General features: G+C 57.0%; 2 protein-coding genes across 3 annotated transcripts; one reads left to right on the top strand and one right to left on the bottom strand.

Annotated features, from left to right (window-relative positions):
- Positions 1-299: 299 nt before the first annotated feature.
- CNTNAP1 (contactin associated protein 1) lies at positions 300-17,725 on the bottom strand. 2 transcript variants are annotated; one of them, XM_068531017.1, is made up of 24 exons: positions 16,972-17,725; positions 13,974-14,075; positions 13,691-13,884; positions 13,094-13,241; positions 12,795-12,998; positions 11,999-12,183; positions 11,246-11,389; positions 10,361-10,622; positions 9,708-9,857; positions 9,278-9,449; positions 8,710-8,816; positions 8,444-8,563; positions 7,858-8,061; positions 7,430-7,586; positions 7,217-7,344; positions 6,722-6,907; positions 5,638-5,859; positions 5,143-5,382; positions 3,878-4,231; positions 3,591-3,718; positions 3,037-3,130; positions 2,604-2,849; positions 2,448-2,495; positions 300-1,614 (listed from the first exon to the last, which is right to left on the bottom strand). In XM_068531017.1, exons 3-24 carry the CDS (start codon positions 13,823-13,825, stop codon positions 1,346-1,348), a joined length of 3,903 nt encoding a protein of 1,300 aa, XP_068387118.1. In that variant the 5' UTR covers positions 13,826-13,884; positions 13,974-14,075; positions 16,972-17,725; the 3' UTR covers positions 300-1,345. The 2 variants fall into 2 exon arrangements, with proteins under 2 accessions (XP_068387118.1, XP_068387117.1); XM_068531016.1 differs by lacking the exon at positions 16,972-17,725 and adding an exon at positions 14,947-15,116.
- CCR10 (C-C motif chemokine receptor 10) lies at positions 16,684-17,823 on the top strand. Its single transcript, XM_068531018.1, has one exon. It carries the CDS (start codon positions 16,684-16,686, stop codon positions 17,821-17,823), a length of 1,140 nt encoding a protein of 379 aa, XP_068387119.1.
- Positions 17,824-18,296: the final 473 nt, after the last annotated feature.

Raw genomic sequence — 18,296 nt, 5'->3', positions numbered from 1 at the left:
ACTGTGTGCTTCGGGGTCCAGGGATGGACCCTGGAGGGATCCAGCGATGGTGGTACAGGGGCAGCTCGGGCTGAAGCTGTAGCATTCTGATCTCCACTTGTCCACGGAGATCTGGGGTTGGGGGAGATCTGGGGTAGGGGGTTGGCAAGAGCCAAGCAGGCTTCCAGTAGGTGATGCAAGGATTTTGAGTGCTCCCCATAGAGTTTCTGGAGCCGTCAGATTAGCTCCCTTAACATCATCCCACTGTGCCCTAACCACGACGCCAGCTACCACACAACAGACTTAGGCTCTGTCACTCTGCTTTATTAGAACAGCTCCGAGTCTGAGAGCACAGCTTCAGAGTGGAGGCCGGATCAGGCTTGGGTGAATGACCAGCAGACCTCATGAGACTTCCAACACAGGAGAAGCACACTACAGACCGTGGGCACAGCACAGGACAGCACAGTCGATTGATTTTTTCTTTTATATATAAACTGATAATTTAAAAAATTAGAGTAATATATAGAGTTTCTCTAGAGAGAGACTTTGCAACAAAAAATATATATAAAGAACATGACCTCCTGGGCAAACGAAGCAGCATCTCTGAGCGGAGGAAAGAGGGCTCCTCATGCATTGGAGAGGGGGGGCCAAGCCTTTGGACAGGCACCAAGGCTACTGCATATCTTGGAAGAGGGAGGAAGAGTAGAGGGCTGGCTAGTCAGTGTGTCTGCGTTATTCTCTCTACATTGCAAGTTTCTTATGGCTTTGGCTAAAGCATGTAAAGCAGTGGAGGTACTAAGGTGCTAAACTGAGGCCTCTCGGTCTCTGTCAAAAACAAAAAACGGGGGGTGGGAGACATCAGTGAAGCCCTCCCTAATCCCCAGTTGAGTGGAAGCAGATGGAAGATGTTCTGCAGGGGAGGGGGGAGGCTGGGGGGTATGATTTAGCAGCCTCCTCCCCCCATACCCCGTGCATCCCTGCAATCCCACACATCTGTCCCTGCTGAGATTGAATATTTGAAGGGAGGCAGTTAATCTCCCCTGCACTCAGTTGTTAATCCCTGGCAGCAGCTGGGACAGGGATGGCAGGAAGGGCCTGTCTCAACCCCATGAGGCTTCTTTGGGGCAGGCAAACAACCAGGAGCCTGGGGAAATGGGGATGGGCAGGGCATTGGTCTAGGCAGTGAGGCTCAGCCACTCCCTTTGGTCCCATCTGTAGCTCTGCCCACCAAACTTGGCAGGAGGGAAATCCTCTGGATGAGCAGAGCCAGCTAAGAGGAGCCAAATGTCCCTGACAGGGTGGGGTAGAGGCAGGAATTGGGGAATTTGGAGGAGATGGACTTGGTCCCTGAAGCCCTTCTCCTGATTCATTCAGACCTGGACTCCTCCAGGATCTGGGGTAGGTTTTGGTCCCGGGGGCCAGGGGCTGGGGCTGGAACTTGGGTAGAAGCTGGTGTTGGGGCCGGGGCTGGGGCTTGGGCTGGGCCTGAAGTAGGTAGGGGAGGTTTGCTGCCAGGGTGGTAATCGTGAGTGGCCTTGGGCTCATTGGTGTGGTAGGAGCCCTTGTAGCGATGATTTTGCAGATAGAAGAGCACCAACATTCCCACCAACCCCAGCAGCAAGAAGGCCACCAAAACTGAAAGAGAAAAAAAGGAACAATTCAGGGCAGATCTTTGGGGTTTCACTTATATACATACACACATGTATGCTTTTGGCCTAAAGCATACGTGTGCAAGTGCGTCAGCTGTGTGGCCACATCAAGCCATTCTTAAGTATCTGGTAGGTCTAAATTCCTGGCTTATCCCCTGCTGTCTTCTATTTCTAACATTCTCTTTCCACATCCCTGGTACTTACCCCAATTTCTCATCTCTCTGGATGTTATTGCACCCCCATTTCCTCATCCCTTAGCTTTAGCCTCATTTTATTTTTTAATTTTCTTATAACAGTTTTATTGAGATACAGTTTACGTACCATAAAATTTACCTTTTTATAGTGCAGTAAAGCTCCTTTTAATAAACAGTTCCTGCCTAATTCTGGGACCTTTTAGATATTGAACACCTGACTTTGGTGGAACATAATGACCATGATCCAACAGATAAGCCTGTGACTTAAGCTGCTCATCAGGAAGTGGAGATTATCTGATCCACAAAGTCATAAAGTCAGATGTGACCAGCAATGGACTGCCACTGAGAAGTATATGGGATCAGGCATTGATGGGCACATCACTGTAAAAGCTTGAGCCCCATTTTGATATTTCATTTCAATTAAAAGTCTATAGCATCCTCAAACATTTAAAAATCTCCAACCTGATTATCAGCTACCTTCAGCATAGCCTGTCTCATCCTTCTGGGCACCACCATGCACCTAGTGCCTTCACCACCCCTCAGCCCTGAGGATACGGGGCAGGGAGGCAACGCTGACAGCCAGAGGGTAGAATGAGGAGGTCAGGGTAGTGACTGTGCTACTCACAGCCCAAAAGTATGGCAACCCATCCGTCATCGTGGTAGTATGGGAAGTCTGAAAAAGAGAAAGCACCTGTTAGGAGAAGCCGCCTCCAGGTTAAGAGTCATTTCCTTTCCCTGTTGTCCCTCTCTTCCCCTCCTTTACTGTGTCCCAGGGATGTACCTGGGGGCAGATACCAGGGGTCCAGCTCAGGTGGCACCTCTGAGACAAGACGTGGCATGGCTCCGCAGTTAGACTCAGACAGTTCTCCCTGAACGCGAAGGGCCTCAGCCAGCTCCGAGGTCATGGGTCGAGGTGTTCGGAAGTGGCTCTTGAGGGGAGCCACATTGTTGAATCGGACGCCAGACAGGCAGCCCGAGAAACCTGGTGTGTTGTAACGCTGGATCTCTGGGTCAATCACTCCCGTCTCTGAGGGAGAGGCAGCTCAGAAAGAAACGGGCTTGGACCACCAATAGCTCTGCCCCCTCTCACCATCGCTAGGTTCCCACTCTTTATCAGCACCTTCAATGCCACTCCCCGTCCTTCACTCCCCTCTGGGCTCCAGGGACTTCACCCACAGCTCCTTACCCCAAATGCCCTCTGAGCCCCAGCTTACCCATAACGCGCCCCAGATACAAGGCCTTAGGTGAGTCCAGCTGGCTGTCCACCAACAGTGAGAACTTCTGTTCTGTCAGGGGGAAGTAGTCCACCTGAGTGGGGAGGGGAAAGGAGATGAGGGAGGGAGAACCGGGGGCAGACGTAGCCCAGACCAGGCTGGAACTCTCGTCTCCCAGTTGGTGGTGAGTCCTAGCTCAGTCCCAGGTGGGCAACCCCTGGACCCAGACATAGGATTTGGTATTAAAAACCCAACAACCTGGTTTTGAGCCCTGTCTTCGCAGCTTAACGGTGGTTTGACTTTGGGAACACCACTTTACTGTCTGAGCCCCTTTAGTGATTTGTCAAACGAAGATAAGAAGAAGAGCTGCCTACCTGAACTCCCTCACAGAGCGGTTGTGAGGTCCCATGAGATAACACACATGAACATCCTCTGTAAGTTGGAACGTGCTCTACAAATGCTAAACGTTTGGCATTTCCCACTGCCGCAACCTGGATGGCGAAGTTATGGTCTGAACCGGCCCGCCTCCCTTGTCCCCCTCCCCCTGCACGCACCTGGATGAAGAGATTGCGGTAGACCCGGGTGAGGTTGACGCTGTGGGGCTGGCCGTCAGTCACGGGGCGGGTGGTTAGTTGGTACACGTAGGGGCTGGTGCCCAGCTGATAGCGCAGCTGCAGGGTCCCTGTAGGGTGGGGAGGAGGAAGAGGGGGTCTCCTCTCAGCTCCCGAAGTTCCCATCTTGTGAGAGCACTTGAGCCCTTGTATTGGTCAATCGATGGTTACGAGAACGGAGGGCACCCAGAGGCAGCTGGAATTGAGCACGAGAGCCTCGGGGGGCTTACCATCTTCCTTGATGAGCACAGCCATGTAGTCACGCACAAAGGAGCTGACGTAGAGCAGGACGGCGGGGGCGGAGTGGGTGCTGAAGCTGAAGGACACCTCCTCTCCAGTGACATTATAGACAGGTCCACGGTAGCCCGGCACCGGCCGGCCAGGCCGCGGGTAGTCCGGCAGGCGGTAGCCAGGGCCGTGGTAGCCAGGCGCGTAGCCGGGAGTGTCGTAGCCGGGGATGTAGCCGGGCTCGTAGCCCGGCACTGGCCGGCTCAGCATGTGGGAGAACTCGCGGGCTGCGGAGCGCAGCGCTGACTGGAGGTTATAGCGCATCCAGGTGCCCGGCTCAAAGAAACCGCCAATGTCTGAAGGCAGAGGTAGTGAGGTCAGGGCCCCCGTTCCCACATTCAGACGCTGTATATGTCATCCACACACACCCTCTGGCACGTGTCCCCAGTTTCAGCCACCACCACAACCCGTCTCCATTCACTTTTAGGTCCTCTGGCACCCCTGTGTCACGGAATGGAATCTTAAAATCATGGGAAATGTAAAAGGTCATCTAATCCAACCCCTGCGTTTTACAGCTGGGGAAAGTGAGGCTCAGAAGTGGGTAGCTACTTGCCTAGGGATACACAGTAAGTGGACAGTCAAGATTAGAATCGAGACACCATACGCCCATCTGGTACACCTGCCACTACTCACACTTCCTAACCAAAACCAAAGGTCTTCTGTCAGTCCCTTAGTCCCTGTATCTCCCTACCTCACCAGACTTCTCCCACCCAGTGACCTCCCTGCTCACGCATCCTCCTAGACCAGCCTTAGGGAGGCTGCGGTCTGGGTATATGTGCAGAATCTTGCTATGGTGAATGTCAAGGCTCGCCTTAACCAAGAACCAGGTTGTAGACATGTTTTAGGAGTGCAGCAATTGTCAAATAGGAAGTGGCATAGGAGGGCATCGTGCAGCCTGAGGGGGATATTCTTGCAAGGGGGGTGACCTGTGTTCCCTTGGTGACAGTGGGAAGATGGGGAAGTTATTTGCTTGTTGCTTTTGATCTTTTTAGTACCAGCTAGCTGTACCATCCCTTCCTTGCCCCACTTTATGCCTTTGGAGTCACCCAACATCTTCAACTGCCTGACTGCCCCAGCTCAGAGCTCAGGAGCCCAGGATGACCACAGTTTTCCCTGATGCTGACTTTATGCCCTCCTTCCTTTCCTGCCCTCTCTACATCCCATTATGCTTATGGCTCCCTGTCCTCCCATAACCAGCAGCACTAACCGTGGTTGCAGTATGGCCCATCAAAAGCCGTGAGGTCACAGTCACAGGTGTAGTAGCTGTAGCGCTCCACGCAGCGGCCTCCATGGAAACAGGGGAACCGGGGGTGGGCGCAGTGGCCCGTGCAGTTGGGTGAGGTACCCTCAGAGGCATTGGCACGGCCCTCCAGGTTCAGAGTCACTCCATTCAGACGCATAGCCCTCAAGCAACCCACGAAGGGCCGCCTCTTAAGCTCTGCAGATCCTGGGGAAGGTGGGCAGGTCAAGAAATGGGTGTAGAGCCAGAGACAGGGATAAGCATTGGGGTTCAGAAGGGAGCCAAGGGGGCTAGAAGAACGGAATAGATGCCAGGGACTGGAGAGGAAAGGTGAGCCTTTGGCTCACTCTGAGGTCGAGGGGATCGGAACCTAAGACACAGGGTTCCTGGAAACAAGGAGAGTGGCCTTGAGAGGGGGGAAGGTGTCAGAGGCTTCAGCCCTGCCTCTGGGCTGCTGCTCACCAACATAGAGGGGCTGGTCGTACTCCAGCCAGAGGTAGGTCTGCAGGGGCATCGGCCGCAGCACCCAAGGCCGGTGATCCACGCGGAGCCGGGCCTGCTTTACATTGATTTCAGCCCGGACCAGGTGCCACTCGTCATCGTTGAACTCAAAGTCATCTGAGTGCACTGTCAGGTTCTCATCCCCATTCCCCACGTCGAAGGCGAAGACCACATCCCGGGATGCTGGACAACGTTGGGGGTGAGGGGGAGAGGACTCAGACCTCCAAGATCCCTCACAGGTTCACCTGATACAACCCCTCTTCTTCACCCTTTGGAGCTCCTTGAATGTCCCTCCAATCTGTCTACAGCCTGGGACAAAACCCATAAACTGCTTAAAACCTCATACCCCGGACTTCCTTGGTGATGCAGTGGTTAAGAATCCGCCTGCCAACGCAGGGCAGACGGGTTCAAGCCCTGGTCCGGGAAGATCCCACATGCCGCGGAGCAACTAAGCCCGTGTGCCACAACTACTGAGCCTGCGCTCTAGAGCCCGCGAGCCACAACTACTGAGCCCACGTGCCACAACTAGTGAAACCCGCATGCCTAGAGCCCGTGCTCCACAACAAAGAGAAGCCCCCGCAATGAGAAGCCCGCGCACCGCAACGATGAACAGCCCCTGCTCACCGCAACTAGAGAAAGCCCGCGCGAAGCAACGAAGACCCAACACAGCCAAAAATAAATAAATGTATAAAAAAAGAAAAAAACCTCATATCCCTGGTCTCTCCCAAATCTCAGATCCCTGGAGCCAGCTTCCCAGCCCCACTTCTCAGGTTAGAAGCATAGCTCATCAGGTAGAAGGCCCCACCCGCCGAGGAGTCCAGCTTCCCTACAAGTCAGGGACCTAAGGCCCAGAGAGGCTAAGTGGGCGCTCAGGGTCACGAAGCCAGCTATCAACACAGAGCTGGGTGTAGAAGCCAGCGCCCTCTGAAGCTCTTTCCATGCTGCCTCACAGAGGGGCGTCTTACCCCTTGTCGCTTGCCCCAGCCTCCACCCACCCCACACCTCCCCAGGGATCGTCATCCCCCGGCAACGTCTGCCTGCTCACTGTTGAGTTCCACCCGCACGTAAGGTCGGCGCCACTGGCAGTAAGGGCCCCCTGTATTCTCTAGGAAGACTCCTGAGGGAGCCGAGGTCCTGAAGTAGAAGGAGACATCAAGGCTGTGGTTGGCCTGGATTGGGGGAAAGCGCAGTGCAGCCCCAGTGTGGAAGGCGATGGTGTTCCAGGAATTTCCTACAAAACCAGATGGAGGAAGGCCTTGTCAGCGAGGTAGGAGGGGAGAGGAGTAAGGCAGCCTCAGGTCGGGGGGAGACAGGGCAAAAGGGGATAGCTAGGGGTCCCCAGGGAAACTTAAGGCGCGTAATGAAAGAGAGGAAGGTGCCGAGGAAGGTGCCAAGGAACAACACAGGTGTGGGCATATCACACCAGGAGCTGGGGTGTCTGGCAGTGTGTCCTAGAGACTCCCAGTGGATCAGGTAGCCTAGATTTTGGAAACTGGAGAGCTGACCCTGGGAGGGTACACAAAAAGGGTCTGTCACTCACGATCACCATAGCAGCGCAGAGGCCTCAGGAAGAACTGGGCCTCAGAACTGGAACGGTTCGTGTCCCCCACCACCACCTGAGTGACAGGCAAATGGTCCACAAAAGTCAGCAGGCCCTTGTCGGTTCTCCTGTGGGGACAGGATGCGGTGGCTCAGCCTCTGCCGCTCAGCTGTGCCTGGCGTCCTGAAAGCCCTGTCCCTCTGCCCCCCTTACCACTGGGGCTGGTCGGCATCACAGTTACAGTGTAGAGCAGGGTCCACACAGCTCCGGTCCAGACCACAGGCACAGCGCTGGATGCCGGGCTGCGAGCCACCCCAGTAGAAGTGCTGCTCCTCATTTCGGCCAATCCAGAAGCTATAGGGGTAGCCTCCTGGGGAAGAGGTGCAGGCAGTTTCCAGGCCCTGCCCTCCATTAGCCTCCGGGCTCCTCTCTCACCCTTCCAACCAGCCCAGACCCTTTTTTTTTTTTTTTTTAAATAAACATCTTTATTGAAGTATAATTGCCTTACAATGGTGTGTTAACCAGACCCTTTCTTGATTCCTGTAGCCCAGGGCTGCCTTCAACCCTCTAATCCTCTTCTCCCAGACCCCACTGGTCTCTCCTCCAGCTCTCCCCCTTGCCCTCCCCACCCCCGCCCTAACCTGCAGTGTTGAGCAGCCGGGAATTGTAGCAGGAGAACTCAATCCACTGTTCACAGTGCTGGGAAGCATTGGCCAGGGCACTGACTTCCTCCCAGGATGCATTCCAATACTGGACGGCCCCGAGGAATGGCCGCTCCATGCTAGAACCTGTCACCCGAGTTGTCCACAGCCTGTCATGCCTCACAACTGTCCAGGCCCGGTTCTCTGGGGGAGGGGATGAGGCAGAGCTGTGGCTGGAGACGGGCATTCCCTACCCATCTCCCTACCCATCTCCCTGCCCGCCCCCCCAGCACCAATACTGCAATCCAGAGCCAATAAACGTGGCCAGCAGCTCCATTCCAGCCCAGCTCTAGGCGCCCAACGTCATAGGCCGGAGATGAGACAGCTGGAATGGATCAGGAAGCTGGAATCTACCTGCAAGGCTAGATTACAAATCCCTGAGTGTCCCCTTCCCCCTTCTGTCCTCCTTTACCCCCACCACCATTTAATCTTACTGGCCCCTGTCCTCCCTTCCATCCTTCCATTTCCCCCACACTCCCGCATTGCCTTGTCAGCTGCCCCTCCACCACCCATCAGAGCCACTTACCTCGGATATCACAGTACACTACAAATGGCTTCAGGGGGCCACTCCCATCAGGATCAATGGTGAAGTTGCCAGAAGTTTTCCCGCTGAGCCGATAAGCCTCACAGGATTCCTTATACAAAGCTGGTCGGTGGTGAGGTGGGGAAAAGGCAATTATAGGGTCAGGGGGCTAGGAGGGCCAGCCCCACCATCTCTAGCAACCTCATGATTGCCAGAAACCTCCTGACCTCCCCTGTCTCTGACTCTCCCCCACACCCCAGCTGGCTTACGTTGGTGGCAGGTCTCCCCCTTGTAGCCTGTCAGTTCACAATAGCAGATGAAGTCATCCCAAGACTGGTAGCAGCGTCCGTCATGCTCACACATATTAGGGCTGCACCTAGGTGAGGGGGTCAGCACCGAGGGAAGGAGCCTTATGGGGAGCTTGAGAGTAGGGTCTGATCCTTACACGCTTCACTCCCAGCTCCTGGGAGCACCAAAACCCAGTGAAACATACTCCACCTAACAAGCTTGAATGCTGGGGCATTAGGCAGGCCTCAGGGCTCAAGTACTACAGTTTCCCCTTCCCCAAAGGAATAAATAATGCCTTACTTCCCCCACCCCCCAAATAAAACCCTCTAGGACCAAAAACAGATGCTTCATTTCCATTCTGAGCGTGTGTCACTTTAAGGGAAGGAATAGGAGGTGAGAGGTCAAGGAGGAATCATCCCCAGGTGGGAGACTTAGCAGCTGGGACCAGGAGAAGGGAGATCATTGAGAAAGGCCATTCCCATCATTGGGAGACCATGGAAGAGGGCTTTGGAGGGGTCACCTCTTGTAGGGAGAGGGGCTTCTGGATACCTATCAGTGATGCCACATGTGTCAAAGAGGACCTCAGCATAGTATCCAAGCCGCCGGCCCTCCACCAGAGTCAGGTTGACCAGTTGACCATCCACCTTGAGCAGCTCCATGCAGCCATGGAACGCCGTCTGGTTGGAGTGGCAGCCCGATCGACTGGCTGGCTTGGGACAACCTGGAGCAACCACCCCTGTGAGGCCCTCCCCAGGGGAGACTCCAGCGACCCTCCCCCAGGGAGATGCCAAGGGAGAGCCAGACATGAAGGAAGGAAGGGGGCTAGTAGACAATGACAGTGACCTTCCAGTCCCCAAGGCCCCAGAGGGACAAGAGGGATTTACTGCTACAAAACTCTCCATGTAGCCCTGTCTGGGTGGACTTAGATGGGGCCTTCCCACCCAGAGACAGGGGTCTAGCCAGGTCGGCCTCCACTTACCTCCAAAGAAGTATGAGGTTCCTGTACGGATCAGCAGTGGGTATGAGACCCTGACCTCTGCCCCCTCCACATCATCAATGCTGATGACTGCATGGTTTTCCTGTGCCACAAAATTCACCTCGTGCCAAAAGCCATCATTCAGGCGGAACCCTGGACAGGACAGGAGGATGGTGTGGTGGGGGGCGGGAGGAGGGGGGCACCATGTTCTAGAAGAGAACCTAGAGCCGGGAGGCAGCGACCCCACTCTGTGTCCTAACAGTAGCCTATGTGCCTCCCATTTTTACACTCATCAACCTGAGTGGTGACATCTCTGAATGTCTCTCTTCACTGTGTGGAACCCCAGTGGCTGACACAAAAGTCATAACTGAATGACACCTCCAGAGACCCTCCGGAACTGGAGAGTACCAGGATTCTCAGCCTTCCTGCTTCTCCTGGCACCCTTAGCTCCTCAGATCTGCCCCGCCCTCCCAACTCCCAGCAGCCTCCATCCACTCCCACCTTTTCCCAGGGCCCTGGGACCTCCTGCCCTGCTCCCTCCCTTCACTCCCTCACCCCTCTCCAGTGTGCAAAGGCCTCAGTCCAGGCCTACAGACTCCTCTGCTCTTTGCCCTTCTCTGGCCTCCCTGTGCCTCCCCCTTCCCTCCACCCCTTACCAGCAGCAAACTGAAGTTTCTTTCGGCCAGTCTGCACGATGGACACATTGACCTGCCCTTCACTGAGCATCAGCTCCACATGGCCCAGCCCATCCCCCAGGCGGGAGAAAAGTAGCAGCCCGGTGAGATCCCAGGTACGGAAGCGAAAAGAGACTGCGAGGCGGCCTCGGCGAGGGAAGCCAGGCACTTGCACGAAGTTGTGAGGACCTCCAAAGTTGATGGGGTGAGGAACCGGGTCCAGGCAACGGAATGCCACCTTACCCTAGGGACCAAAGTGAGGATCCCTCAGCACCCGAGCTGATGCCCCGCCCCACCTCTGTGAGGAGTGAGGTTCCCTGGGTGCACCTCCCCAGCTCCCCCAGAAATATGTCCAGCTGTGGACACCAAGTCCAGCCACCAAGTCGGCCTTCAGGACTCTATCCTGATCTACATCGTCTCCAGGGGCGACCGCTCCGTCCCTTCCTTCCAGCGTGGAGAGGCAATTTCCCGCCCGCTTCCCGGCAGCAGTGCCTGATTACGCTCCTGAGTTGGGGTGGGGGGAGCACCCACACCCACACACCGAAACAGCCCTGGGTTCAAGTCCCTCCTCAGCCCCTGCGCAGCTGCGTGACCCCTGGCGGAGCCACTCAGGGTCGCTACACCTTATTTTCCTCAGTTATAATTGAGGAGATGCTTAGACTGGCCCACAGCTTTTAACTGGGGGGTTGGGAGCTGGCCTTTTGCACCTCCTGTGAGTCAGTGATGACATCATCACCCCCACTTGAGCATCTGGCTGGGGAGAGGGGTCCTCGGCTTTTACATGATTCGCAATATCTCTTCCCACTCCACCTCTTGGCTCCAAGCGGCTTTGACACCCCGTCCTCCCAGATCCCCCTGCCCACTGGCCTCGAAGGTGATCCGCGAATGGCGCCGCACGGCCAGGTCCGCGATGTTGACTCGGTTGAAGATTACATTTTCCATGCAGCCGCGGAAATTATGCCGATAGGCAAGGTTCTTCTGCGCAGCGCCCACCAGACCCCCGATGAACATCTGCGGGCGGAGTGAGGAGTGAGTACGCTACAAATGGCTTCAGGGGGCCACTCCCATCAGGATCAATAGTGAAGTTTCCAGAAGTTTTTCCACTGAGTCGATAAGCGTGGCAGCGCGCGCGCCTTTCTCGCGCTCCCCCGCCGTACACTTTCCCACGCTCCAGGCAGATTGAGTTTTATAAGACTTGAGACACACATTGCCCCAGTATCGGTATTGAAGCTGGAAGCTCGCTGGGCCTCCCCAGGCTTGGGTTCTAGCCCTGACTCCACCACAAATTGGCTGCATGCCCTTAGGTAAGTCAATGAACCTGTCTGAGATTCTTTATCTGTAGATCAGGGCCTGAACGCGCCAATTTTCTCATCTTGCCCGATCCCCCAAATCCAGATTTCCAGACTCCATCTCAGTGGTTCTGGGGTGGAGCCCGGGAATCTGCGTGCTAATAGCAGCAGCAACAACAAAAACCCAGGCATTTCTGGGAGTTTCCCAAGAGCTGCTAGCATATTCAGAAACCCGAAAGCAGAGTCTTACCTCTGGTAGAGAAAAGTGCTGTCCCCCACCGGCCCACCCAGCACCCCACTTAACCAAATGGCTCCTCCCCTCTCCGCTCACCTCGGTGTCCAGGTTCAGTCTCTCAAAGTCGCCATTGAGCACGAAGCGCTGCTCGTAGCCGTCCAGGGTGAGATTTGCTTCGCGGCCAAATCGGTCCACACGTACGTAATGCCAGTGCTGGTCATTGAGGACGCCACCAGCGCTCACGGTTGTGTGACCGGGCCTTGGCTGGATGGGGCTGCTGCCTGAGGGTGGGGAGGGGCGGGGTCAGACCTGGAACCTGGAGAACCCACGCGAGCCCTACTGCCCAGCTAGCCCCCAGGCAGAGCAGCAGCCGGCAGCACAGAGGAGGGACTGCCCAGGGCCCAGGGCAGCCAGGGAAGGTGGGCATATAGAGATTGGACCACCCTCAGCCTGGGATGGAGCAGTGGCCATTGGCAAGTATGGACTTAGAGTAAGCCATTTAACCTCTCTGAGCCTCTGTTTTCCTATCAGTAAAACTTGAGACACGATAGTTGCTTCTACCTCACCATGTGGATATTATGAAAAGCGATTGAGATACAAAATAATAACGCTTTAGGCATGTGTGTATACGTATATACAATGTTTTTACAATGAGGAAACAGACTGGGGAAGTGCTTGTCCCGCTGGTAGGTGGTAGAGCTGAGACTGGAATCCGCTTCTCCTGATCCCGAGTCCAGTGTTTTGCTAGCACCAAATTTTACACGAAAAAGGCGGGTTGGTCCAAACACTAAGGAAGGGAAGGATAAGGAGTGGTGTGCGGCTTCGCGGAGGAGGTGCAACAAGAGACGTGGGAGGAGAGCCTCAGGCTTTACGCCGGGATCTCTGAGCTCACCCAGGCTCATGTGCAGCAGCAAGTGCGCCCCCTGCAGCTCGAGTGTCACGTAGTCGCCCTGGGCGCCCTCGGCGTGCAACAGGAGCCCGTCCTTCTCTTCGGTCTTGAAGCTGAAGGCGAACACGTCCCACAGACTCCGGCTGACCCCTCGCGGGAAGCGGTACGAGATGGCATCATCGCCATCGAAATAGAGCACGTCGGACTCTGCGCGAGGGGCAGTAGGTGGGTTGGGGACCGGAGAGACTCTTTGTCTCCCGGGCACCCCCCCTCCCCGCCCGCCCACGACCTCACACCCTTACTGTAAGGGCAGCCGTAGAGGCCGAGCCTCAGGCCGATCTTGCCGCGCGGGTTCCAAGCCAAGGGCACGATGCGGATGTAGCGTGCCGTGAAGTGGTAGTGCAGGTCGTGGCGAACCACCGCCGACTCGTTCACGTTACCGAAGAAGGTCTGAGGGGCAAGGGAAGAGGAGTGACCACGTCCCCACCCTCTACTTGTTTCTCCACAACCTCCCAGCCCACAGTTGTCGCATCTAGCCAATCTCGACTTCTGGAAGGCAAACACTCCTTATCTCCCCTGCCTTCATGGCTTTACACAAACACAGTTTCCCTAGCCTAGAGCGTCCCATTATATCCTCAAAGGTCAACTCAGATGTCACCACCTTCATGAAGCTCTCCCAGATTTTACCTTGAAGTATGTTAAACCCTGTCACTGGGAATATCTTGCACACATGGCGAGCCAACAGTCCCTCTGGACTGAGTCCTTGGGGAGGAAGTCACTGCTCCTCATCTGTGCCCTCACCACCACCTCCTGCCCTTCCCCCAAGATTGTGCCCAGCCCAGCCCAGGTCACAGAGCTGAAAAGGTTCCCCAGGTGTGTGCGCAGGGAGCCTGGAGTACCGCGTTGTGCCCTCGCTGATAGAACGGTGTCCAGCTGTCCACTCGGTCGCCATAGAGCAGCATGTAATGTGTGACCCAGTCCCAAGAGTTAAAGGAGCCCTGCGTGGCCACAGCCCGGATCCTGTGCTTCTTCATTAGGTCGATCTGGAGCCAGGGATTTGGGTCCCCAATCCGGGGAGACCATCCGCTTATGCCTATAGAAGGGGCAAGGGCTTTCACCACTGGCTCCCTCCTCCAGCCCTCCAGAGTCCCCCACCCCACCATGGGGCGCCACCACGCTCACCGTGCAGCCGGGCAAAACGGGGCGCAGTGAAGAGCCCATAGTAGGAGGAGGCGCCCAGGGAGCGTGCATACAGGGGCCCAACCAGCTCCTCGTCACAGCCGTCTGGGTTGGGGGAACAGACATGTTGATCAGGGTGGCCCCTCCCAGTCTTCCCAAAGGCCCAGCACGCTGAGCAACCGGAGCTCTTTCTTCTCTCTCCCCCATTGCAGACCCAGCCCTAACTTAAACCATCTCCTCAACCTGGGCTGCAGCAACAGCTGCACACTTCGGGGAGGCTGCCTTCTTCTTCTGGAAGAACCCGTAGGCCAGACCCTGCCTAGTACCAGTTGCGGTTCAGTACACCCGCAAACACAATCCGAAACCTCAGCATCTTTTAGAACCTGAGTCACCCCAAGACACCAATCCAGCCCCAGCCTTAGCCTCAATCCCAGTCAGCAGTACCCACAGACCTACACCAACTCCAAATCCAGGCCTTGGTCCCAACCCCAGCCAGTCCAAGCACCATCACCAGTTCCACGTCCAACCTTAGCATCATAAAGGGTCACCAAATACTGCATGGATCCCAACCCCAAAATCCAGCCCCAGCCTCAGCCCCAAACCCTGGTCCCTGGGCCAGCTCCAAGCCTAGCCCCAGCCCCTGGCAAAACCTTAACCCTAGCGGGGTCACTGGCACCACCCTTATTCCCAACCCTCAAACCCAGGCACTAGCTCCCGCTTGGATCCCAGTCCCAAATCCCCGCCCGGGCCGACTCTATCTTCAGCTCTGAGCCCAGTCCCAGCGCCGGGCGCGCGCGCCAGCCTCGGAGCTGCATTGCGGAGCGCGGGGGAGAGGCCAGGAAAGGATGAAAGCGCACGAGCGCGCGCCAGCCGGGAAGGGAGCCGCGACCACCCAGCCGCAATGCGGTGAGGGACCCGCCCTGCAGACCTTAGACTCCCAGGCCCAACCCCGCCTGCCTGCGAGCCCCGCACTCACAGTAGCCCCAGCCCCGGGCTCCCGAGACCGCGGCGAGCAGGATGCAGAAGAGCCGGAGACGCATCATGCAGGGCTGACGGATCCCGGCGGCCGCCTCCCAGTGCCCGTCTCCGGCTAGGGCTCCAGTTCCAGCTCGGGCTTTCCTCCTGGGGTTCGCAGCGGATGGCTCTCTCCCCCTTACCCACCCCTCCCTCTTCCCTCTCTCCCCCTAACCCTTCTCCCTTGTCTCTCTCTGTGCTGTTCCTGGTTCTCCGCTGTTCTCGCCTCTCCTTCAACCCTCTCTCTTCTCACCTCTCCCCTCCCCCAGCCTCCCTCTCCTGGCACGCGCCGCTTTCCCGGACCCCGCGCAAGCGCGCGCCTGAGCCCTGCTGCGAATGGGCGGGGGTAGAGAGCCTCCCGTCGCCGGGAAATACCCTGAATAACCCGAGGCCGACGGGGACTGTGGCCTCAGGGATGGGGGAAGAGAGGCTAGGGCCGGTTAGGGGGTCCTGAAAAATCCAAGAAAAGGGAGATGGAAGGGGAGGGTGCTTGGAGATGGAGAGAAGAGTAAGTAAAAGAATCTAACATTTTCTGACAGCAAATTATGCTCCAGGCACCCGTGCTAGGCACCCTCAGCACCCTGTGAATTCTGCATTTTTACCTCACTCCACTTTGCAGATGAAAAACCTGAGGCTCAGAGAGGTCAGAAAACCTACTTAAGATCACACAGGTGGCTAGCAAACGATGATATTCCAAAACCCATTCTTTTTCTACTGGCACGGTAAAGAGAAATTATTTTTTAGGACGTAGAATAGGAAAGTTAGGTAAAGAGGGCCCACGGACCCTAATCCCCACCGCCCTCTTGGCCCTTCTCCCCGCCCCTTCCTTCCTGTCCCACTAGTTTAACTTCTGTCCCCAGTGGCTTTACCTCAGAAACCCGAGTAGCCAGAGATGGGGACTGAGCCCGCAGAGCAGGTGGGAGTGGGGGAAGGGGGGGAACGGTTACAGAGAGGGAGGGTAAGGTGAAGGTATGGGATTCCCTACCTGGCACCAGGCCTCTGCCATGCTATGACCTACCTAGGATGCCTGGAGCCCTCTGGGACCAGGGGCCCTCCAGATAGACAGGGCTGGTAATGAGACGCTGCGGTTGGGGGACGGGACTGGGGTTGAGAGGGAGGATGAGCTGAACCTAGAGATCTAAGGTCCCAACTGAGCCCAGAAAACCTGAGCTCCAACCCTTACGACCCCCTTGTCATGAGTAGTTCAGTGCACCTGTACTGGAGGCTTAGAGGTGGGGGTGAGAAGTGGTGAAGGGAAAGGAGACACAGAAAACCTCTCCAGACCAAGCATGGAGTCCAGGGACCAGGTCTCAGGCAAAGTCTGCATGTGGGTGTTCTTCCAGGAGAGGGCGCTGCAGAGGAACTGAAGCGCTAAGGTTTACCAATAATACAGACACCTGGTCTATGGAGAGCACAGATGCTTCACATTCATTATCTTCCTTATTTCAAACAACCCTGCCGGGTGGGCTGGTCAGGATTTCTAATCTCGACATTATGTATTAGGCAACTGGAGAACCAGAAAGAGCAAGTGATTCACTCAAGGTCACCGTGGAAGCTGGATGTAGAGGCAGCAGGGGTGCAAGGGAAGCCAAGGCCTGTCTGAGGGTGTGCTAAGAAGAGTGTGGAGAAGAGTTTATGTCTTCTCCCCGGGTACTGTACCATTGTACCTGGTCACACAGGAGCCCCCAGCTTGGAATGCATGTGTGGGAGGGGGAGGTGTGTGGTGGAGGCATGTCTCATAAGATCTCTCTTCTCATTTTGGCCTCCCCAGGTCTCCTGGGGCCCCTACTCCGGGGACGATGAGGAGGCATACTCGGCTGAGCCGCTGCCAGAACTCTGCTACAAGGCCGATGTCCAGGCCTTCAGTCGGGCCTTCCAACCCAGTGTCTCCCTGACTGTGGCTGCGCTGGGTCTGGCCGGCAATGGCCTGGTCCTAGCCACGCACCTGGCGGCCCGACGCGCTGCCCGCTCGCCCACCTCCGCGCACCTGCTCCAGCTGGCCCTGGCCGACCTTCTGCTGGCTCTGACCCTGCCCTTTGCCGCAGCCGGGGCTCTGCAGGGCTGGAGTCTGGGAAGTGTCACCTGCCGCGCCATCTCGGGCCTCTATTCGGCCTCCTTCCACGCCGGCTTCCTCTTCCTGGCCTGTATCAGCGCCGACCGCTACGTGGCCATCGCGCGGGCCCTCCCAACTGGACCGAGGCCCCCGGTGCCGGGCCGCGCACACTTGGTCTCAGTCATCGTGTGGTTGTTGTCGCTGCTCCTGGCGCTGCCTGCTCTCCTTTTCAGCCAGGACGGGCAGCGAGAAGGCCAGCGGCGCTGCCGTCTCATCTTCCCCGAGGGCCTCACGCAGACGGTGAAGGGGGTGAGCGCCGTGGCGCACGTGGTCCTGGGCTTCGCGCTGCCGCTGGGCGTCATGGCGGCCTGCTACGCGCTCCTGGGCCGCACGCTGCTGGCCACCAGGGGGCCCGAGCGCCGGCGCGCGCTGCGCGTCGTGGTGGCCCTGGTGGCGGCCTTCGTGGTGCTGCAGCTGCCCTACAGTCTCGCCCTGCTATTGGATACTGCCGACCTCCTGGCGGCCCGCGAGCGGAGCTGTCCCGCCAGCAAGCGCAAGGATCTGGCACTGCTGGTGACCGGGGGCTTGGCCCTCGCCCGCTGCGGCCTCAACCCCGTGCTCTACGCCTTTCTGGGCCTGCGCTTCCGCCAGGACCTGCGGAGGCTGCTACGGGGTCGGGGCTGCAGTCCAGGGCCTCACCACCGCGGCCGCTGCCCCCGCCGGCCCCGCCTTTCTTCCTGCTCGGCTCCCACGGAGACCAACAGTATCTCCTTCTGGGACTACTAGGGCTGCGAATCAAGAGGAGGGGGGCGGGCTAAGGAAATGATTCCAGGGAGGGTAGTGGGAAGGGGGAGTAGGTGGGGGACACTGAGAAAGAGGTAGGGACCTCAGGAATTGCTTCTGTACTTTGGCACATTAAACTGACAACATGGAAATGAGGGGCAACCCAACAACTGTTACTATTTTTGAGTCACCGGCTTGGAAGTGATTTGTAGCAGGGCAGAGCTGGTGGGTCCCCCCCCCGGCCCCGCCCCTTCGCACTCCGCCGCGCTTGGTTCTAAGTGGAAGGCGCTGAGAGCCTGGGTTGGGGTGAGGGGCTGCTAAGCCTGCTAAAGCTCTAGGCACTGACACCCCCTCCACCTTCACCCGGTCTCTGCCAACAGAGGTGAGGTGGGGAAGCTGCCAGGCGCCGAGGGGCGAGCGTTCCTCCTGAAATAGTGTAAGAAAGAGCTTTCTAACAACCAGAGTGCAATCCAGTA

Source organism: Eschrichtius robustus, chromosome 20 (assembly GCF_028021215.1).
Source record: "Eschrichtius robustus isolate mEscRob2 chromosome 20, mEscRob2.pri, whole genome shotgun sequence".
In the NCBI taxonomy this organism is placed as follows: Eukaryota; Metazoa; Chordata; class Mammalia; order Artiodactyla; family Eschrichtiidae; genus Eschrichtius; species Eschrichtius robustus.
Note: the sequence above shows the minus strand (reverse complement) of the source record. Positions and strands in the feature narration are given on the sequence as shown.